The 24,422-nt window shown below is 40.7% G+C and overlaps 1 protein-coding gene across 1 annotated transcript in view; it reads left to right on the forward strand.

Moving 5' to 3' along the window:
* Window positions 1-24,422, forward strand: part of otud7a (OTU deubiquitinase 7A) — a 523,825-nt gene that overhangs the window by 287,467 nt on the left and 211,936 nt on the right. Inside the window, exon 4 of the mRNA XM_028823137.2 lies at window positions 10,012-10,166. Coding sequence (XP_028678970.2) covers window positions 10,082-10,166 — 85 coding nt within the window. The 5' untranslated portion in view covers window positions 10,012-10,081. The remainder of the gene's footprint in view (window positions 1-10,011; window positions 10,167-24,422) is intronic.

Here is a 24,422-nt window from a genome sequence, read left to right on the forward strand (position 1 = left end):
TCCCTCAACTCAGGTGTCAATAAATAAAGCTTTATGTGGAAAAGGGTAACCTGGCCACTGCTAATACACTATGGAAAAAACAATGACAGATGGGCTAAAGTAGAACAACCACCAGTTTAATGGTCTCTGGGGGAAACCCCCTTTAATCGAGAGAAATACTTACTCAGGATTTCACCTTTTCAGTCTGAAAACAGCATCACTAAGGTTTTATGTTCACATACTCAATGTCTGCTGAAGTAGCATCACAGGAATGAATTATTTCTATAGTTAAATGTGAAGATATAACGCACCTTCTGTAATTAGCTGACTAATGAGATAATTCACTTCTTTCGGTTAGCCCTATTTGTCTGTAATACTTGTGGAAAATCACTGTTAATCACAAAAATAATTTATGTGTTCATACATTAATAACATTGAAATGAGTTGGTTGGTGATCACACCAGGCGTCATTTCATTGTTATTTGCATTGTCATCTGCTGTCATCAATTTAAAGATGTGTGTGGCTCTGAATCATTTTTATTGGATGTAATATCTCACTTGAAGTGTTCAACCTGAAGCTTCCTGCCACCTACAGTAGTTTTTTTTTTAATTTATATATATATATCTTTACGGTTATGGAAAAAATCTATGACGCAACAAAGACAATTTGCATTGCATTTTCTGTATTGAATATTCCAGTAGCTGTTACATGCTGTTGGTTCCTAGGACATGAGTCACTATCACACACTGGTGGGATTGTTACTTTTCGCAGCTAGTGGATGGCACAAACTGCTGACACTAAACTGCTAAATTCACATAGCACCACTCGGCACTCAGAACAAACGACTCTCTTAACAAAGGAAGCTTTACTTCCTACTGAGCACGACACGCTCAACTACAAAGTGACTCTTCATTTTTTTTTTTTTTTTCCATTTAACAGTTATTCACATGTTGCTTAGCTAGGCTCTTCCTGACAGGGCCAGATTAGTCGCACATAGCTGATGAGCAGTTAGATCCAGGTAACGTTCCTGCATTTTGTTGTCTGTTTGTGTGTAATATGGCTCAAGTTCAGCAACTGCTTACTAAATTAAAGAAAGATTTTAGAAGAAAAGAGTGATGATTACAAAAAGTAAATGTACTTGTTATTAATTTCATTTCTTTTTACTATACAGAAGTTTGTGTAGAGCTAATGTATAGTGTTCTGAATGATCTATTGCTATTTCTGTTCTTTTGTCCTGTACTTGAACTAGAACGTGGACTGCAGTGGTAAGAGACCGGTCAGGAGTGATCAATTAAACTTTATTAGAAGTCGTGTCTGTCATAATGATTACCATTAAAAGAGATTTAGAAAGTAATTAGCACTACAGTTAAGGCGATGTGACCTTTTCTGACAGCATCTTGCTCTTCACCATTTATCAACAAGCAGTGCATAGGAGGCAGTTCTTTTTTTTTTTTGTATTAATCATTACATACCATATATATGATTAGTCTTGCAGCTGACAGGCTCCCGAGTTCTATGATAGTCTGTGTGGAGTGTACATGGACTCTCTGTGTAATTTTTCTCTGCGTTTTTTTGATTTTCTGCCATGTGTCAAACCAGCAAGGTTCCATAGGTTGAGCAACCCAGACTTGGCTCCTGCTTTGCACCTGATGCTTCTGCGAACTGCTCAGCTCCACACCGTCCTGCTCTGGACAGTGCAAAAATCAGGAAATACACAAGTAGATGAATCAGCTTCAAATGTATGTCATAGAAATCTTCTTTTATTTCATGCTCTGTGTCCTCTATCAGCCTTTTAACTCAACTCAATTACAATACTGTGTATCAAAGTAGTTTATTAGGTACCATACCGTATCTGAGCTGGTATCTGGAAGGTTACCAGATCAAATCCCATTACTGCCAGAAGGGATCCTACTCCATTGGGCCCTTGAGCAAGGCCCTTAACCTGAAGATTGCATAAGGGGTGCTTTACAATGGCTGACCCTGCGCTCTGACCCCCCGAAGGTCAGGCAAAAAGGCATTTTCCCCTTGTGGATTAATACGATGTACTAAATAGCAACATTTTTTAAGCACACTTCATGCAGGGACCAGGGTGCAAGGCAGAAAGAATCCCCCTGGAAAAGGGCGCCAGTCCATTGCAAGGGAACAGACTCATCACACATACACACACACATACACACACGCACGCACGCAAACGCACACGCACACACACTAGGGCCAGTTTAGTATCACCAGTTCACCTAACTATGGGAGACACACAGAGAACATGTAAACTCCACACAGGATGGACCCAGGACGCAGATCCTCCATCTTCTTTTTATCACTGCATCACCGTGCTGCCTAGTTTATTAGAGCTGTCTTCAAAATGGGTAAAAGCACTGATTAGCTACTTGTTTGTGTACTTAACTGTTTGGAATCTGGAAGTCTTCCTTTAAACAAATGCCGAAGCTTAGCTACAGTATGTCCTTGTGTTTCAAATTGCAAGTTTATCTCCAAATTGTTTTGCCTTCTTGCAGGACTCTTTTATCACTTTTAAAGTAGGCCCTTCGCTGTATCTTCACAAGAATTTGAAGATTCTGTGAGATTCTAAAATCTCATTACAGCTCTGCACTTTCTTTCATATGCTGTTTTTGTTTGCATCAGATATTTGTTTTTCCCATTCCAAAGCTGCTGATTTATTAGTGCAATTTAAAACCTTCCAAATGTCTAGAAAATCTAAAAAAAAATATATATATCCTTTCATCCGTCCACTTTCTGAAGCCACATTTTCCATTTGAAGGTCAAGGAAAGCCATGTCCTAGTCCAGGGGTGTCAAACTCCAGGCCTGGAGGGCCGCAGTGACTGCTGGTTTTCATTCTAACCCTTTTCCTCATCAGTTTCCAGTTTTCACTGCTAATTAACTCCTTTTCCCTTCATTTTAATAGGCCTGTTTTTAAGGATTCAGTCCTCTGAATTGATTCTTTTCATCATTAAATGGTAGCCAAACAGAAATGAAACATGAAATGAGCTGACAGATGACCAAGTAAATTGGGGCTTCAAACTCCAACCAGCTGCTTAAACGAGTTAAACTCGTTATTTAATTCCAACACCTTGTTGCTACTGTTATTCTGCTAGAGCAGACATTTCCAAAACTGTTGATTTTCTGTTGATCAACCTTACCGAAACCTTCACTTTCTTGATTTTCAGATATTGTGTGATGGGCACAGGTGAGCTGGTCATGTGGCAGCTCATTTTGTGCCTCATTATTGTTTGGCTGCTAATTAAGGAAAAAGAAACAACTAAGGAGCTTGAATGAAGTTAATTAAAACTAAGGCAAAAGAAGTTAATTAGCAGCAAAAACATGTCACAAATGAAGAAGATGGTTAGAATGAAAACCTGCGGCCACTGCAGCCCTCCAGGACTGGAGTTCAACACCCCTGTCCTAGTCTGAACGTGTTAACTGAAAGACAGAATGGGGCTGCCCCTACAGCAAAAGGCACACCTAGAGTAATATATTCATGCCACTTTGAGACGTTCATGAGCTTAACGCACACATGTCTGAGTCGTGGTAGGAAACCCCAAAATCATATAAGACAGGAATCTAACCCGGTTCCCTAGAGCTCTGTATTATTTAAAGTCTCCCATCCTTTGCACTCTGAATTTCAGTTACTTCCCTCTGGAAAAAAAGTTTACTGTTCCCAAAAGCAGAACAAAAAGATACAAAAATAGCTTTGTTCCACCAATAATCACACAACCCAATGAATCTTAGATTTAGTAATTAATTATTACTTTTTTTATTATTTGTATTATTTTGGGTTTTATTTAAACCTTTTGTTATAACACGTTTTTTATCATACTTAAATGGAATTCTATGTGTGTCTGTTTTTAATCATTTGTTGTCAAAAAGGACAGTCAATCTTGTACTGCAACACAATTTACCTGTGGTGCTAATAAAGTAAACCAAAGCTAACCTAAAACCTCTGAAGCAAAAACACTGCCCCCTGTGTCTGTTCTGCACGTAAACTATACAATGTGATCTTCATGTCAAAAAAAAACCCAAACATTTTCATTTTTGTTTTTTTAGATAAATATATAACGTAACTATAGGTTTCATAAATGATGTGATTCATATGACTTTACAGATATTAAGCTAGTTCTGTTCTGATGATATCACACGCTGCACTCTTCCGCCTTTTTTCCCAGGCGACAATGAAACAAATACTCTGAAACTGCGGTGCCCGTGAAAACAGTGCACCATCTCAAATAAATGTTACTTCAAAATCAAAGCAAAACTTAAATTCTAATGTGTCAAAACCCCTAGAGGGTGCAAAACATTATTTTTAACTGTAACAAAAGTCTAGAAACATTACCATTTCATGACAAATTCATAATCACATAGGGCAGACCATTTCTGTTCCTCACTAGAATTAGCAGGGTGGTACCTTGGGCCATTAAAAACTGTTCTAGAAAGACAGCCTGAGGACTTCTCAAGGGTATTTCTGATCCCAGAAGCTGTTCCCAGTTAAGGTGGCCGGAAGTCTGACTTTTGAGCTCACTGCCCTCCATCGGATGTCACCTTGAGCTGGACATTGATTTGTCCTCCTCTTGGGAGTTTGGCAGGATTCTGAGAACTAAGTCTGGCCTGCAGGAGAACATCAAAAATGCCAGCAATAGCAATAGAGTATGTAATTTGCTTGTAGACTCTGCTATTGCCATTCTATGATATACTATAATATACAAGCCTATGGACTTTGCTCAGAGCAGATAAGGCTACAAAGCTGCAGTGAGCTGTGGAAAGAGGTTGATTTTTTTGTTCTTGGTTGAATAACAACTTGCCAATGGCATGTCTGTCAATATGCAATAAGTCGAACCAGAGTTTGGCACATTTGCTGATACAAATTATGAAAATGAGGCAATGTGACCAGTTGCTGCAGTATGAGTGCAGTATGCTGATGATAGGTTGGTTGCACATGCTCTGTATAGTGCAAGATAATGTGTGTTTTGTTTGTGTAAAATGTAAAAAAATTGCTATGTTGGCCCTCATGCAACGCATTTGTTGATCATAGCACTTCACCCTCAGTAAAAATGCATTTAAATATCTAGGGCAGCAGGTACCCACTAAGAAAGCAAAAACATTTTTGATATATCAATATTTAGAGGCAAAAACAACCCCTACAATTGGAACACTAAATATCCTGAAATCTAAAAAATGGTATGGCAGATTTCATTGAAATTCAGTGAGGTTATAGAAAACAGAAAATTAGTCGACCTGTGTTTTTTTTTTTTTTTTTTATTTGTCAATAATAATGCTGTAGTTATATATATATATACATATATATATATATATATATATATATATATATATATATATATATACTCTGTATATATAAATGTCCAGTCCTACAGAGCAATCAGATTGAATAGTTTGGCTTTGGTGACGCATCATAAAAGGGACTGCGAGTGTGAGACACACGAGGAGGAGTAAAGGCATAGAAGGCACTCTGAGAGATCTGCCATCATTGATGGAAAGTATAAAACTCAACAAAAGGCAAGAAAGGCACATCAAATATAATGACATAGTATGAGAAGTTGGCTTTATGGGAAAGTGTTTGAGAGAGTGCCAGTGAAGAGAGGTTTAGGAACAGGAGGATACTGAGGAATGGAGCTGAAGTTACATATAGGGCAAGCGATAGCAAATATTTTCAAATTATTCTATTACCTGTCTTCAAGAGGTGCCATGGCTAATATATATATATCTATCTATTATAAAAAAAAATTGTGACTCGAGACGTGATCATCTCGGGGAGATACTTTGAAGTCCCGCGAGACTTCTTGCATGTCACGCCCTACTTACAAACAATTTCTCGGAGACACTTTAACATCCCACGAGACAAGGAAGTGAGACAAAAGGGCAGCTGCTGTACAGGCTTTTAAATGATCGACGACATGCAGTTCACGCAGCTCAGTAGCAGCTAGCAAACAGCTAGCAGCTGAACTGTCTGCATCTCCTTAGCGTGCATTCAGCCCCCCCTTCACAACGCAAGTGGCAGAGTTGTGGGGTGGGCGAACAGTCAGACGGTTCATTTAAAATTATTTAATTTTACAAAAGTACCTTGATCAAGCTCGTTGTCACTTAGCCCAGCACAGCACAATATATACAAAATAGTATAACTCCTTCCTTTGTCTGTCCGTCCACACCTCCCAGCTGAGGTGATGTGGTCCGTTTTTATGCTGGACCCTTGCAACAGTGCTGCATGATGACAGTATTTCCAGGTCAGGCAGAAGCCCTTCAAAATAGGTATAATTCTTCCCTACTGCTCCCCCTGGCGGCACCCATGGAACTCAGCAGGGTTGTCCAATGGAATCACAGCTCCCATCATGACATGCGGGGTTATGCATGGGTGCAATGGCCCAGGAGCGCTACCATCTAGCATGTCAAGGGGACTGTACTATCACAGATGGCTGGTTCCCCTATTCTACCCACGTTATAGTCCTGACAGGGAACAAGAAGCCCCATTATATATGGTCCTTTCACCATGACCATGTATTCAGTGTCCTTCTTTTTGGAAATGACCACCACATCCCTGTTGCATGTCAGGAAGCAATGCCTAGCTCAAAGTTTGTGGATAGTGAAAGGTAGTATTCACAGTTGTGGAGTGTGAAGTGGGTAATTGGTGTTACTTTGGCAAGTTAGACAGGAGCAAATACTCTTTAAGAAGGCCAAATAGCATGGTAGGTTATTTGTTGTCCTTTGTTTTGCACACTCTCTTGCACTTTCTATGTATTCCTCACCCATATAATTGTTTATTTTCATGATCAATAATCCTTTTTTGTATTATTTTGGCCTCCTTGGTGTGTTATAGGATCAGGGGCAGCTAAAGAGATCCGTCCAACCTTCCCAATATGCAATAGTTTTGGTGGCAGCCTTGTGTTTGGGTTGCCTCTATGGGTTTTTTCTTCCATAACCCAAAATACTGTATGTGATTGGTTAATTGGTGGCTCTAAATTGTCCTTGTTTTAGTCAGAGAGTGGGTACATGAATGGGTATCCCCTGTTCAAAGCCGTCTCCTACCTGTTGTGCAGTGTGACTGGGATAGATTCTGGTTTGTCACAACCCTAAGCTGGACTTAAGCAGGTTTATGAATGTTATGCTGTGTTATAATTTACGTGGCTAATGCACCATTAGAGCTTTACTGTACAAAAGCTTACTCCAACATTTAACAAATTGATCACATTTTTATCATGCCTGATGACTAAGCTTTAATGTCAAATAGATAAACGCTATCCTAATGGAGATTCCCTTTTGCTTCATCATTTGATGCAAAGGTTTATGTGGTTGTTTCACAACCTAATAAATTCTGTGGAAAGTCTTCTTCCTATGCTGCCACCTTAAATAACATGTTCATGAAAATTTCTTCTATCTAGCAGTGATGTTTCATCTACATATTTCTCATAAAAGTGAACAGATAGTGTCTCTCTTCAGAAGGGTGTTGCTCCTGCTGGTATTGTGAAATAGGGCACAGTGTTACTGTTCAACACACAGGAGATGAACAAAAGGAAGACAATTGTGCTGCATGCATCTCACATCTTCTTCAGTTTTATTAGTCAGCAAATTCACTTGTTTTTATGTTGCCCGTCTCCTATAATTCACTCCGTGGGTCCAGTTTAAGACTAAAGTGATGATGCTCGTCAGCTTCTTAATCTTGATAAAATGATATTCTGCTTTAGACATATGTACTTTATCTTTATTGATGTATTAACATTGTTTGGTTACTTACTCAATTACTTCTCTTCCTCTCTAACTGCTGACGGTGGATATTGCATGCACTTAATGCAATCTCTAGATACATCTCATATTACTTTATTCACTAAATATTGACTTTCATGCATTTATAAAATTCTGTACAGTGAAAGAAAAAATATCCTTGGTTATATTCCCCTTGTAATATTGAGCAAACTTTGTATGAAAAGTATGATCAAAGCTACTAATTACTTCATTTTTATACCCACAGTAGATTCAGACTGTTTTGTTATACAGTAGGTATAGAACAACCTGGTTTAGAAGACAGAGAGCTGAATGGACGGGCAGGCATTAGAATGTGACTAATGGGACTGACGTGTCATAGAAATTCGCTCTGAAACAAGATTTTCTGTTCACTTCATTGAGAAACTAAGATGCCAACACCAAATAAGTCTGCTTAGGATTTGATGGTTGAACCTTTCCGTAACTTTAAGATGATTTCCATGCCGAGTTTGCATTTTATAAACCTCGACTCTTGGCATGTCAGAGGATTTGGTCTCTATAAAGTGTGGTTTAACCTCTTTTGGGGATGCAAGCTGATGTGGTGGATGGAGAAAGGAAAGAGAGCAAGTTACTATTTAGCAATTCTTTTTAACCCCTTATGTGCCAACATAATGATAACTGTTTAGACATAATAGTCGGCAATAACAATATTAAATCGGTGTTAGAGCTAAATCTACTACTACTTTTACTTAAGACTAGCCAACCCGCGGAGTAGCATACGCCGCATAATAATGTATTGATGGGTGAACACTTCCTGAAAGACACAGTTGTCCAAATGAGGTGGGTTTGAGGATACGACTGTAGGTGAATGAAAAGATGGAACTCTGGAGAGGGCAACATACAATTGTCTGTGACTGACAATTGAAGGACCGCTGTCGCACACTGCATACAGCGATTCACATCCGCGACAAACATGATTTTTCTTAGCTGATCCTGTCGAGTCCACCCTCACACTCGAAGCATACACACTGCCTGGTCATGTGCCCACTCGCAAGAGCAACTCACAGAGACCCGCCCACCAACTGTAAGACCTTGGGATACCCCTCGCAAACTGTTTTACACGCTGCATACAGCGATTTACATCCACGACAAACAAACTGTTTTACACGCTGCATACAGCGATTTACATCCGCGACAAACATGCCTGTTCTTAGATGGTCCTGCCGCGTCCACCCTCGTTCTCGAAGCATACACACCGGCTGGTCATGTGCCCACTTGCAAGAACAAATCACGGAGACCCGCCCACCAACTCTAAGACCATGGCGTGTAAAACAGTTTGCAATGGTGGACGCGGTCGTGAGTCGTAACCGAAAAAAATAATGAAGAGTCAATGTGGCTCAGAGGTGCATGTGGAGTGTAGCAGAGACGAACGTGAATGACACCCTGTTTTGTGAGTTGCTGCGTCCGAGTTGGTGGGCGTGGCTCTGCGAGTTGTAGTCGTATCCAATGGTCTTAGATGGGTGTCTTGCTCGCTGGCGGCTTAGTGAATTATATATATAGATTCCCAAATGTTCAGAAACAGTATTTATCTGACCAAACATTGAACTTTGTAAGCTGGAATGTCAAAGGACTCAATTGTGATCTAAACAAACAAAAAAAAAAAACTGTTTTCCCACCTCACGAAATGGCTTAAGCATGTGTCAGAGAGTAATCAAGTTTATTTATCTATTTAATCTTATTTTATTTGAAGAAAATATCATTCCTCACAGTAAAGTCAAAGTTATACAGCAAAATACTTCCTAGTTAAACTCAAAAAAAAAAAAATGATGAAAAGAAACACAAAACATCGAAAGATTAAAAGAAAGCAGGAAAAAAGCGACAAAACCTTACAAAACAAAATTCAGGTTTTAAATATGAAGACTATACGCTCTCCTAGCTATCATAGGGGTTCAACAAAGTACTGAATTAAGAGTCTGAATACTTTCTGGATGCTGTATATATTGCTTTATATACTAAATATCAGTCTTCACGCATTTAAGTTTTGTAAAGTGAAAGAAAGAAGATCATTAGTTTTTTTTCACTTGCAGCACTGAGTACATTTAATATAAAAACTATATTTAGGATTATTTATTAATTAATTTTCATACCTACTTAATCCAGTTTAGGCACCAAAAGATTCTGATCAAGCCTGACATGTCCAGTGCTTTTCCGAGATGATCCTTTTAACTCAGTGTCTTCGATTTTCGAAGTTGTAACATTATTTGGATTAAGCATGCTTTAATAAATGGGTTTCTTTCATTTTTTGTTTCAGATGAGAGCCTGAAAGGCTGGCGACTTCCACGGGTTTTGCTAAGGGCTGGGCAGTGCCTCTACATGATCACATGACTCTGGATATGGATGCAGTCCTGTCAGACTTTGTTCGGTCCACAGGGGCAGAACCTGGTCTGGCAAGAGACCTGCTAGAAGGTAAGAGTTCTCTGTCTCATTCTAAAGTGTATGAAACAGTTTATGAAGTGTAAATGCTTTGCACCTGGAGAGGCCATCTCCATCAAAAGGACCACCTAGAAGTTAGCTCTGCATATGTACATACTAATACATGGAAAGCATTCCCGTATAACCACTTTGCTTTATTTATTACATTGGTTACCTGCTAAAGAGCAGATCCAACATACTGTATGATTCTGCTACTCATATACAAGTGTCTTGCTGCTACTTCACCCACATATCTTTGGGACTGACTTACTCCGTCCTTGTCAGCTTTCACTCTCAGGTCTGCATCTTCTAATTCTCTGGTTGTTCTGCAGACAAAGCTGTATACAATGGGTGATTGAGCATTGGGTAGTCCTGTTTCACATTACAGTCTGCAATTATGGAAATTGATTTTCATTTGGATTTTATGTAATTGGACTTAACAGTATACAGTAGTCCAAATTGTTGAAGTAGAATGCAAATTAAATTCCTTCTGTATGCGTGTATGGGGTGCACTCTACGTCCCCCGGAACACTTGGTGGCGGCCCCCCTGGGTTGCATCGGGGCCATTATCTTGGAACACCGGAGCTCATCATTGTTGGGTTCTGTGGCCACCGCCAGAAAGAACTGCAAGGCTTCCTGAGCCTGTGTGGGCAGCAACACAGCCACACCCGGAAGTGCAGCCTAATTTAGGTTAATTACCACCTGAAGCACTGCCGGGTGGGCTATAAAGGGAACCTACAGCCACTGCTGAGGGCGCCAGAGTTGGGAGGAGGAGGACAAAGCTGCCTGGGAGGAGTAGAGGAAGAGTATTTTGTTTGAATTTATTTGGTGTGCTTAGTGCGGGACTATTTAGTGCCTTTAGGACACGGGAAAGATGTGCCTCACAAGTGAAGAAAATAAATCTTTGTGTTTTATTTTACGTGTGCCTCCGGTGTCAGTCTGTGTCAGGTCGATGCCGATATAACGCCTTTTATATATATATATATAAATATATATATTGTGGGAGATGGCTGGCTGTTCATCCCGGCCAATACCCCCAGGCCGCTAGATGGAGCCCTCCCTGTAGCATGGGAGTGCCCCGAAGACCAGCAGGGAATCATGGACAATGGAGTTTTTATTCCCAACCCTGCTGGACACCGTGGGGCCCACCAGAGGACACTGCAAGGAGGCTGAAGGACTTATACGTGCCCTATAACCCGGAAGTGCGTCCTGATCATATGACCAGATGGAAAGATGTGCTTCCGGGATGAAGAAAAGGACTTTTAATCTGACCAGGAAGGGATAGCGAATCATGGACTGCAGGGTTGGAATCACTTCCGGGTCAGGGGATATAAAAGGACTGTGGGAAAGCCCAGACACTGAGCTGAGCTGGGAGGAAGGGTGGCTAAGTGTCTGGGAGTGGAGGAATTGTGATTATTGTAGTGTTTATTGATTATATGAGTAGTGTGGAGTGGAGGGTGCTTTGTGCACTGTGTTATTATAAAAATAAAAAGTCTTGGACTTTTATCTGGTGTTTGGCGTGGTACCTGACGGTTCAAGGGAGCACTAGTGCCCCCTACTGTTACTATATATATATATATATATATATATATATATATATATATATATATATTGTGATGACCCAGGACGCAGCTGCCACCCCAAGCAGACACAAATAGACAAGTACACCCAGCTCAGTCCAACAAGAGCCTTTATTTATAGAAAGGCAACCTTCTTTAGAGTTGTCTCCAAGGATTGATACCAACAGTCACACATATGATGAAATTCCAATCTCTTTCCTCCAGAGTCTTCCTCCTTCACAGGTGAGTCTCATCAGCATTATCCTCCAATTCTGACTCTTCTTGGGAGGCGGCCTTTTTAAGCCACACCTGGGGGCACTCCAGATGGTTCATTAAGGAGGTCTGGAATTGCTCCCAGGTGTGGCTGAGGCACCAAGTAGGGCTCTGCAGCACCTGCAGTTCCTACAGCTACCCCTTGAGGCATCCATAGATCCCAACAGGGCCGTGTTGGCAAATAGTAACTCCCACATGGCCCTGCAGGAATCCAAGGCGGCATGGCAACGCAGGGGGCTGCTAAATAACAGTTCGGGGAAAAGAGCGTCCCCTTGAAGTTCTCTCCAACTGTCCTTCCTCCTCAGAGGCATCCCGACCACCATCCATCACAATATATATATATATAATTTTTTTTTGTGTATGCGCTGTTCACCTCTGGCGCTGATGTTTGAGGTTCGATCTCTGTAAGGGGATGCAAAAGTGTGTACACCTGACAAGCCCCAATAAGTGCAAAACAGGTTATGTGTACTCTTTGTATTATTTGTCAGATACTGTATCACCTATATATGAAAGTATGTCTATGTAAATTTATGTACATTTATCTATGTATTTATATATATATGTATGTATGTATAAAAAACAAGTGAAAACTGAAAGGTTGCATATGTGTTCTGCCCCTTTGCCATATAACCCCTAAATAAGATCTGCTCCAAACCAATTAACTTCAGATGTCACATAATTGGTTGATTGGGGTCCATCTGTGTGTAGACCTATTCTGAAAGGCCCCTGACTGCAAACAGGTTAGAGACAAAGTTGTGGAGAAATAAAGATCAGGTTCGGGTTATAAAAAAAAAATCCCAAACTTTGAATAACCCACGGGTCACAATTAAATCCATTACAACATAATGGACAGAATATGGCACCACTACAAACCTGTCAAGGGGAGGTCACCCCCCAAACCTCATAAACCGGGAAGTAATCAGAGACGCAACAAAGACACCAAGGATAACACTGAGGGAGCTGCAAAGATCCACAGTGGAAATGGGAGTATCTGTCCATAGGACCGCTTTAAGCCATGCACTCTACGGAGAGAGGCTTTATGGAAGAGTGGCCAGAATAAAGCCATTGCTTAGAAAATAAAATAAGAAAACATGTCTGGTTTGCCCAACAACATGTGCAGACTCCTCAAACACATGGAAGAAGGTTCTCTACTCAGATGAGACAAAAACTGAACTTTTTGGCCATCATGGGAAACGCCAAGTGTGGGGCAAACTCAACAGTTCTCTTCACCCTGAGAACACCATTCCACAATAAAGCATGATAGTGGAAGCATCATAGTGTGGGGATGTTTTTAATTGGCATGGACAAGAAAACTGGGCTGGATTGAAGGATAGATAAATGGCACTAAATGCAGGGCAATTCTCAAGGAAAACCTGTTTCAGTCTGCCTTAGGTTTGATACTGAGACAAAGGTTCATCTTCCATTAGGACAGTGACATGACCCTAAACATACTGTACTGCTAAAGCTACATTAGACGGGTTTAACATTTCATTGTCTTGGAATGACCATGTCAAAGCCCAAACCTGAATCCACTTGAGAATCCGTGGCATGATTTGAAGATTGCTGTACACCAACACAACCCATCTAACTTAAAGGAGTTGGAGCAGTTCCGCCTTGAGCAATGGGCGAAAATCCCAGTGGCAAGATGTGCAAAACAAATAGAAACATTAAGCAGGAGACTTGCAGCTGGAATTGCAGCAAAAGGGGGCTCTACAAAGTATTGACTTTGGGGGATAAATACCTATACACACTCAGGATTTCTTTTTTTTAATTTTTTTTTATATCACAGTAAAAAAAATATTTTGTCCCTTGAGAGTGGTAGACATTTTGTGTAAATAAAATGCTGCTCGTCCAACCAAAAATCCATTTTAATTCCAAGTTGCAATGAAATAAAATGGGACAAACACCAAGGGGAATGACAACTTTCTTAAGGCATTGTACAAGGGTCTTGCTGCTTCTCCACCCATATATCTTCAGGGCCTAATTATTCCATCCACATCAGCTTTCACTCTCTGCTCTGCATCCTCTAATTCTCTAGTTGTCCTGTCAACAAGCCTGTCTACAATGGGTGATCGAGCATTCTGCTCCATTGACCTGCGCATATGGAACCATTCGGGTTTCACTGTCGCTGGCTATTATTAAAACAGAGAATGAAGACTTACAGCATCTTTTTCAATATACTTTTAGTGATTTATAATGTTTATCCTTTTTTTTATTTTATCATGCATTTCTTGTTTGAGAATGTTTTATCTCTCTCTATATATAAAATCCAACATCTATCTGTCTGCCTGCTTTTCACAAGAGAACTACTTAACAGATTTAGATCAGGTTTTTTTCTATAATTTGCTTGAAAATTCCAGTTGATTTTGTGACTTCTCTCATCGCTCAAAGTATTATAGTTTGGTTACGGCGCCAATTTATTTGCGCGAATCTGAGAGACATGCAGTAGGCTAAGGGGAAGGGGAGGCGGGACCTCAGGAGTAGGGAGCCAGGCGGGCCCATCCTCACTCACACGCCAGCCTCCACCTTAGCTAACAATACCTGTTTGTTCAGCAGACATTATCATCTAGAGATTATTAAAGAGTAACGTTTGACGTTTTTGAAAGAGAGATCACAGCTACGTGTGTTTTAGAGGGTACCTACTCATTGGCAGAGATATCACGGCCATGTGCTCTTCTCCCCATGCGGGGGACGCTCTCCCATCAGAGCTGAACACGATCAGATGCAGTGTTAAGGTTTGATGTTGGAGTGTACCTACTGTACCTTCCACTATGCCAGAGACTCCTTGCCAACTTTTTACATTTTTGGCAAAGAGATCACAGCTACATTCTCACCCTGATAGCAAAACCAAAAATATTGTATATCAAGAGGCCCTTGGATATGAAAGCTATCAATGTAAATTCTTCTCAATACAAATTATTAAATTTTTTTTTAATTGAATTTTAACATTTTCTTGTTTCACTACTACACGGGCAGAGCCACGGGGGACAGCTAGTATTTTATATATTAATGTAAAGCACATGTATCTACGGTGTGCTGTATAAGTGACATTTATTTTTATTGTTATTATTTATTAAAAGCCTAATGTAGTCTTATGAAGTGACTCTGCGGTGGTGAGACATCTAGAGGACAGACAAATGGTGCGAGATTGGGGTCCTGCTTGATGATGTACTAATCAAAAGCAAATGTGTTAATTCACCTCACATTCCTACAGAGGTTTGCTTCCTTTCCACACACCCGATAAAAACTATACCAGTCCATTCAAACATCCAGACATCACAGACACTTTACCTTATATTTTGGATATTTAAAACATAAACTTTAATGAAGTAATCAGTCAGTTCTTATTTTGTAGAGCCAATTCACTGGTGAGCATTGTCAGCTATCCATTGCTGTATCACAAGGAACCGCGCATTATATTAACATATTAAATAATAGAAGCTAAAATCAATAGGACATTACATCAAGGGTATAGGTTCTGATGTGAAGTAGAGAAAATTAAGTGTCACAACATAAAGAATGACAATTTCAGTTTTCTCATTAGAGAAGAAGCAACATCAAAAGAGAGTTGTGGGCAGTAGATAAAGAAAAGATGAATGAGCTTCAGTGGAGGTGAACGCAGAGGAGTTTGGAAATTATAAGAAGGCTGTCTTTAGAAAATGTCAGATGTCACAATGGTTTATTTGGGGTATGTATTAAGTAGTGCAGCGAGGCGTTTAATTTCAGAGCTTATAAAGTGCGTGGCAGAGGATTGAAAGTAGTGAATCTGAAACAAACCAAGATCCTGTGGCCACCTCAGAATGTTACAGCTGTAATGTGCGGTACATGACAACAACAAACTGAAAACATGGTTTTACTTTGCCTACCCAGAGGATCTGGACATAATTCTAATATCATGTAACAAATGTAGAGTCAAATGCTGACAACTCCACTAAAATATATATTTAATAGAGAAAGAGAATAAGTTTCTAATTAGCCCTTTACTATACAAGTGGAACACACAGCAACTACTGCTATTGCTCATTAGTTCCCTGTCCCGCCAGTATTCATTGCATAAATGAAATTATACTTTTTAAATAATGTGAGATTTGTCCAATAAGGTATTCTTTAGCTAATATTTGACTTTGTTTGAAGAACTTAGAAGGTGCAGTATCAAAAACTGGCAGCAATAGAAGAATGCTTGTCCACCACATTGTATAATAAAATGTCTGTGCTACTCTGAGTTGGATTAAGCGGATTTGAGAAATGTTATATTATAATGTAACTAGCTGTGCTACCCGGCTTCTCTGGGGAATCAGTTATAGTGCCAGTGGTGTAAGTGGCCTAAGGGATGAAGTGGCACCCTTATTTAGATGAAGGGCAATTCCTGGCCTGTTTGGGAGGCCATAATAGATGGACACTATAGATGGAGGCATAGCCCAGCCAGGATGTTATTTGATTATTATCCCAACCAGGATGGAAGATTAGTGAAGGGACTGGGGGAGGTTGTCTGTCAAGAGAAGTTCCTTCCCCAGTACAATAGATGGCAGTGCACCTCTGGCATAGCCCTAGTGTGGACACCCGCAGGGATCCATGAGATTTGTAATCCTGAGGGACATCCCTGTCAAGGTCCATGGGTGCCACCAGAGATTCTGTGCCTGGCCACTGTCTTTGTGGAGTGTGTTTTTTGCCCAACTGTCTGTGTGGGTTTTTCTCTCAGTACTCTGGTCTTCTTCTCTCATCCCCAAAGATTTTTTTTTGCTCGAATAATTCATTTTATCATTGTCGATTTCATTGTACTTATTTTGATAGGTGTTATGGTAGCACCACACTGAGCTGGTCTACCTTTCCTCAGCAACTTTTCCATCTCATCCTGTGGAGTTCCCGGACACTTCCATGCCATATACAAAACATGTAATCCTTCTGTTGTGTCCTGAGTCTGCCCTTCTACTTTGTCTCAATACGTCATGCCTTGCATATTTCCCACAGGAGGCACAAAGAAGGAATTCTACTAACAACGTGCCCAGACCGTCTTAGCTCTCTTGATCCAGAGAAGCGTTTTTCTACTTCAAGGTGCTCCGATGGGAATGAGCCCAGCAATCCTTCATAGGGGCTCATTTTGGCCTCTTCACAGTCTCGTTGTTTTAGTCACTCTACCAATATTTTTTTTTCTTGTGAAAAGGAGTAATTTTAACCCCTCGTATCCCATTACGGTGAACCACTAGGAGTCAGCTGATGTGGCATGCACAACTTCAGCTCCTGTTGATCATTTTTGCTGAAGACACATACTAGTTTACTTTTTATCATAAGGGTGTCATTTCCCAGATAAACTATGTTCCATATTGGGTGCTGAAAGCCTAAAACGGGGGGAGGTGTTTTGAGACACCAAAAAAAGCTGGACATCCTGCATAACTGTGTGAGAAAGGCGCTATATAGAGCCCAACCTGGCACAGAATGACAAAGAGGCACCTGTAAAATCCAAACAAGACTTTTATTTTCTTCAGCTGGATGGCACAACACAGTCCCAAAAGCACTGAACCCACAACACACAATCCTCCACCTTGGCACCACCACTCCTCCCAGGCAACCTCGTCCTCTTCCTTCCCGATTCTGGCTTCTGAGTGGTGGATGCTGGCCCTTTTTATAGCTCACCCGGAAGTGCTCCAGGTGCTTGAACACCTGTTGCTAATTGCACTTCCGGGTGGGGCTGCAGAGGTCTCCAGGTTGGCTCCGGGATCCATGCAGCACAGCCTGGTGGCCACCCCAGATCCCCACAGGGTTGTGGTATACTCCATCTCCCATGGAGCCCTGCGGGAAACTGAGGCACCTTCGTCACCCAGGGAGGCTGCCACCAAGTGTCCCGAGGGAGGTACTGAAGAGCCCATGGCTGCTCCCCCGGAACATATGCAGCAGGAGCGTCCCAGCCACCTGTCACACTGAACATCATCGAACAGTGTATCATATGTGGGGATTTTCTTGTACCGGTGAGTCAGGAGGTGGTGGACAAAAAAATAAAAACAATTCTAGTCAACCAAGCTATACAGAAGTGATTTCAACACATTCATATAAATATATTTTTTTGAAACAATAAAATGTTCGATTTTATCATAAAAAGTGTTGAATATAAATCAAGGGACGTTATTCTCTTACTAAAATGCACTAATAAGACCACATCTGGAGTATTGTGTGCAGCTTTGGTCACCGCGCTACAAAAAGACATAGCAGCAGTTGAAGCTGTGCAGAGGAGAGCAAACCAGGAGCACTCGAGGACTTGAGGACATGTCCTAATGTGACAGACTCAGAGAAATAAACCTCCTTACTCTCGAGCACAGGAGACTGCATGGGGACCTCATTCAAGTCTACCAACCCTCAAAGGCTTTGTTAAAGCACACCCAGCAACATTCTTTCACCTTAAGGGTGAATTGCGTACTCGAAGACGTCAGTGGATATTAAGGCAAAGTGCATTTAGGACTGAAGCCAGGAAGCACTTCTTTATGCAAAGAGCTGTGGGACTCAGGAACAAATAACTAAGTCATGGAGCTAAAGAAGAAACCTTGACAACCTTTAAGAAATATCTGAATGAGTTATCGGGACAGCGTAGCTATTGGCTAAACCAGGGGTCCCCAACTCCGTTCCTGCAGGGCCGCAGTGGCTGCAGGTTTTTATTCTAACCCTTTTCTTAATTAGTGACCTGGTTTTGCTGCTAATTAACGTCTTTTGAATTAATTTTAATTGACTTGCTCCTGAAGACTCAGACCCCTTAATTATTTCTTTTTACTTAATTAGCACCCAGACAATAATGAGATACAAAATGAAGCAAAACATGACCAGCAAACTATGTCCATCATACAATATCTGAAAATAAAGAAAGGTGAAGGTTGCAAGAATACTGATCTGCTCAAGACCCCCAAACATTTTAACAGTACTCTGAGAAAAGAGATAATGTCTGCTAGTGCACAATGACAGCAACCACAAGCCATGAAATTAAAGAATGGGTTTAATTAACAAAAAGACTCGGCACCTAATTAAGCAACTGGTTGGAGTGAAATTGGTTGGAGTTTGAGGCCCCTTAGTTGGTCTTCTCTTTGCTCACTCACTTCAAATTTAATTTCTGTTTGGGTGCCATTTTAGGAAATAGGAACGATAAAGAACTTCAGGGGAACAAATGTTAAAAAACAAGTCAATTAAAATTAATTCAAAAGAACTTAATTAGCAGCAAAAACAGGTCACTAATTAAGAAAAGGGTTAAAATGAAAACCTGTGGCCCTCCAGGACTGGAGTTGGGGACCCCTGGGCTAAACAAACGAGCTTGATGGACTGAATGGTCTCCTGTCTTTGTCAAATATATTATGTTCAATGTTCTTATGTATTAACGTTATCAACATAACAATATAAAAACATCAGACGCGTCATTATCCGAGTTTGTGAATATCACTAAAAAGTGAATCTTTCGTAAATGTGTATGTATGGTATTACAAGTTCCCAGTTTCTGACGCTTGCAACAATTCTTTGATTTGTGTTTTGTAGTGACAATCAAAAGGACAGATCTTTCGTTTTAATTTTGGCTTTGGTTAATGTTTCCTCTCCCATTCATCCCCATATCTCACTTAGCCTTTCCCTACACAAGGCATAACAGTGTAAGTTTTGGAGAGCCACAGCCTGTCCTAGCAGCACTGAGGTAAAGATAGAAATCACCCAAAAAATAGGGTGCTAGTCAAGTTGTACTCTCACACAAAAACTAGAACTGGCTCAACTGACCCTAATATGCACATTTAATGAGACATGTGAGGAAACCGCTGGGGAGACCAGGATAGCACTTGGATCCCCTTCTTTAGTTTGTAATGGAAAAGCAAAATATACTGGTTAGAAATTGAGTTGACATTTTGCTGCCATCATCTGTTTTCTCTTTAGAATTTCTGACTTATAAATGTTACATTAAAAGCAAGTGAGGCAAACAAAGAAATCTGCACTTAAATAATGAGCTGTCGTGCTGTTTCTCTAAGGATGTAAGTAGCAATCGGTGCTAAGTTAGGTGCACAGTGAGACTGTGCTGTCCCAGTGGGGATGCATTTGGAGTTCCTTCTTGAATCCCCAGTCATTATGGATGTGTTGAGACAAACACTGTCTCCATAGTAACTATTAGCCGTAGAGTATTACAGTAGAGCGCCTGTGAGCTAATGGGTTTTCCTAGTGCCTCAGGATGCTGGGAATTGAGCAGAATACCCTTTAAGGTGCCATGCTACTATTCACAAGCATTTTACTGACTATAGCCTAACATCAGCTCTATCTTCCAGAAGAAACATATTGTACTTAACTCATGAAATATTTAAGAAAAATTGGATTGAATCAAGTTAAGGTTATTATTAATAATTGACGAGATTTTTCTATAAAGGTGTATTTACTGTATATGTATATTCTCTTCAGTTCTGAGTCTAAATTTACTAAATTACACTGCATTCAGAAACTCCCTCACTTTTTTATGTTTTGTTATGTTGCAGCCATGTGGTAAAATCATTGAAATTACATTTTTTTCATACATTAAACAACACTTAATACACCAGATTGACAAAGTGAAAGAAAGGATTTTAGAAATCAAGTGCCGGGGCCACTCAAGAACATTTCCGGAGTGCCCTTAAGCCACTCCTGTCTTTGTGTTGTCTTTACTTTGTGATGAGAGTCATTGTCCTGTTGAAAGGTGAACCTTCGGCCCAGTCTGAAGTGCACAGCACTCTGGAGCAGGTTTTCATTAAGGATATCTATTGTGATGGGCGGACGGCAGCTCAACCTGACCGGGACGCCCAAACACTGGAAGGATGGGGTCATGTAGCTACGTTGGGACACTGTCTCCCCCAAGAAGATAGATGGCGACTTCCCTGCAGCATAGCGGTGCCCCAGATTCCCGCAAGGCACCATGGGATCTGGAGTTTGCTTCCCAGCCCTGCTAGGGACCGTGGGTGCTGCCAGGAGACACTGTAGGGGGACCTGGGAGATTTTACTGTCTGCCAAGCCCGGAAGTACTCCAAAGTCATGGGGACAGAAGCCCTGAAGTACTTCCGGACTGAAGAAAAAGCAAGTTCTCCATCTGACCCGGAAATGCTAGCAAGTCACGTGGACGGAAGGACAGAAGCACTTCCGGGTCAAGGACCATATAAAGGACTGTTGGAGACCCAGCAAGGCAGCCGGAGTCGGAAAGAGTGTGACAGAGCTTGCTGGGAGGTGTGGAGGAGTGAATTATTGTAATTATTATTGTGCTAATTAATTGTGTTTATGGTGGCTGGGGTGCTTTGAAGGAGCATTATTTAAAAGAAGAAACATTAAAATACTTCTTTGTGCTTTTACTCTGTGTCCTGAGTGTGTATCTGTTGCGTTTAAAGGGGCAACAGCGACCCCTAGCGTCCACACTATGTAACCTCAATTATCCATCACTTGATTCAGTCTCTGTTAGCCGTCAGTGCCAAAAAGAAAAAGCGCACACCAGCACCTACCTATTACTGTACTACTCCTGCCATGCGGTATGCTACGAGCTCTGCACATTGGAACAACTCTCCCTTCTGCTAGCGCTTAGTGTTCTTCCCCAGCACCACTTGTCAGGTCACGTTTTGAAATCACAGTGTCAGTTCATACCTTCAACTTTAATAGCGTTTTATAGGTTTTCTCTTTGTTATAATTAAACTACTGTACATTGTTATGGCTGATAAATGTAAACGTGCGGTGTTAGAATTGTCACAAAAAACTGAAGTTATTAAATGTTTATGAAACTGCGAAAGTGCTTCAAGTACTGCTTCAATTTATGGAGTAGGAAGAACAACAGGGAACGATATAAAGCATGATGCCAACAAAACTGAAAAAAGTGTTAAAAATGGAAACCACTGACGGTAATGTTCTTCTGTATTAATGTTAATGTTCTTCTGTATTGCAATTTTCTTTTTAAATTCGGTTATATTATGCTTTGTTAATATATTGTATTGTGATGTGCAGGCAGCTTGTGCTGCTCTGTGTGGGAGCTGGAAGTGTGGAGTGCTGTGTAAGTGATGAGACTGGGTGAAGGGTTTCTGTTATGTGAGGGGCAGACACACATCTTAGGAGATGAGTGACAGGAGAAAAAGAAAAGTGTGGCGGAAGGATGTTTTGAGTAGGGAGTCAGGAGACAATAAGCAGGAGTGTTTGTGGTATAGAAAAATACAGAACGTGAGTGGCAGGAGATAAATTGAATGGTAGGGAGAGCTTTCTTTTATGGATTTGGAGATGTGCTCCATAACCCAGATAATGGAGTATAAGATAGGGCACCATTTGTTACGTGCCTAAGACTCCAATTTAAACATAGAAAACTCCAGTACCTTTGAGTTCTGTTTGCTTATTACACTGGTCCTTAACAAAATGAATTAATTCTTATAATATTGTAATACTATATTATATTTTGTTAATATAGTTTATTTTGTAAATAAATATGACTTCACTAAACCAATCTATTGTATATCATTTTGAAAGCAGCTGTTTTGTTATCTGTCTTTTCTCTTATCCGTCACAGCTTGGGTCCGGACCCCTGACGTACTTACTGCACTTTGCTCCTTACATCTTTCCATTAACTTTGTCTAGTCTACCAGTCAATGCCTCTGTAAAACAACCCCACAGCATGATGTTGCCACCACCAAGCTTCACCATTGGAGTGGCATTGCATAAGTGACGAGCCGTGCCTGGTTTACTACACACATGATGCTAATCTTGGTTTCATCACACCAGACAATATTGTTTCTCACAGTCTAAGAGTCCTTTAGGTGTGTTTTTGTGAAACTGAAAGCTGGCTCCCATGTGTCTTTTACTGAGGAGAGGCTTCTGTTTTGCCATAAAGCCCCGATTGTTGAGAGTATTTCAGTGATGTTTGTGGTTCTGAAAGATTCTCCAATCTCCACACAGATTCTCTGAAGCTCAGTTGGAGTGACGATTAGGTTCTTGGTCACCTCTCTTACCATGGCCATCCTCCCATGATTGTTCAGTTTGAGCCAAGTGACCATCTCTAGGAAGAGTTGTGGTTGCTACAGACTTTCTTTATTTAAATATTCTGGATCCTACTGTGGTCATGGGAATCTTTAATGTTGCAGGGATTTTTTGTAGCCTTCCTCAGATACAATCCTCTCTGTAAGCACTGCAGGCAGTTCTTTTGACCTTATGGCTTGGGTTTTGCTCTTTGCGTAAAGAAAAACTTCCTAATGTTTGTGCGAAATTTACCTTTAACAAGTTTCCAATTGTGTCCCCGTGTTATTGATGAACTCATTTGAAAATAACAGTCTTGATCCACTGGACTAATTCCCTTCATAATTTTAAACACTTCAATCATGTCACCTCGTAATCTTCCTTTGCTTAAACTGTAAATGCTCAGCTCTTTTAATCTTTCCTCATAACTCATCCCCTGTAGCCCCGCAATCAGCCTAGTCGCTCTTCTCTGGACCTTTTCTAGCGCTGATATGTCCTTTTTGTAGGCTGGAGACCAAAAATGCACACAGTACTCCAGATGAGGCTTCACCAGTGTGTTATAAAGGTTGAGCAGAACCTCCTTAGACTTGTACTCCACACACAGTACCATATAACCTGACATTCTGTTTGCCTTCTTAATGGCTTGTGAACACTGTCGGGAAGTCGATAGCTTAGATTCCACTATGACTCCTAAATCCTTCTCATAAGGTGTACTCTCGATTTTCTGACTGCCCATTGCGTATTCAAACCTAACATTTTTACTCCCTATGTGTAATACTTTACATTTACTGACATTAAATTTCATCTGCCATAAATCTGCCCAAGCCTGTATGCTGTCCAAGTCCTTCTGTAATGATATAACGGATTCCAAATTATCTGCTAATCCACCTATCTTGGTATCATCTGATGCACTGATGGTGCTCTGATGCACATGGTCAGCTGTAGGAATTTCTCCCATCTTCACACAGTTTCTGTGCAGCTCAAGCAGAGTGACCATCAGTATTTTATTTTGTAAGGTCCTATATGGCGACTCTATTTTCCCCTTTTAAACTCTTTATTGTCTTAAATTCCATATACTTACCACTCTGTGATCAGGTACTTTAGCACTTGCTGCCTCTCTTCCCTTCTACATCTGTAACATCAGGCAATTAGAAAACAGGCAAGAGTTAAATTATGCATTTAATTATATATTATTGATAAAATGCCCAAAATTATTAAGGAAGCAGAATACTATGTGAATATTGTGAAACCATACCATTACAGCCTAAGTAGCAGTGCATCTTGTGTCCACAGGTGGCTCTCGGGTTACTGGTTCATTTTGCTACTACATGGCCTCTGAATGGAGCAATGAAACTGGCCACATGCCTTTCTCAATATGGCTGTCGAGATGGAGTTCTTTTCATCATGGTCTTCTCTTCGTGGCCAGATGGTAAAAGAGAGTAGTAAAGGCAAGGTGACAAACTTTATA

Source organism: Erpetoichthys calabaricus, chromosome 17 (genome assembly GCF_900747795.2).
Source record: "Erpetoichthys calabaricus chromosome 17, fErpCal1.3, whole genome shotgun sequence".
In the NCBI taxonomy this organism is placed as follows: domain Eukaryota; kingdom Metazoa; phylum Chordata; class Cladistia; order Polypteriformes; family Polypteridae; genus Erpetoichthys; species Erpetoichthys calabaricus.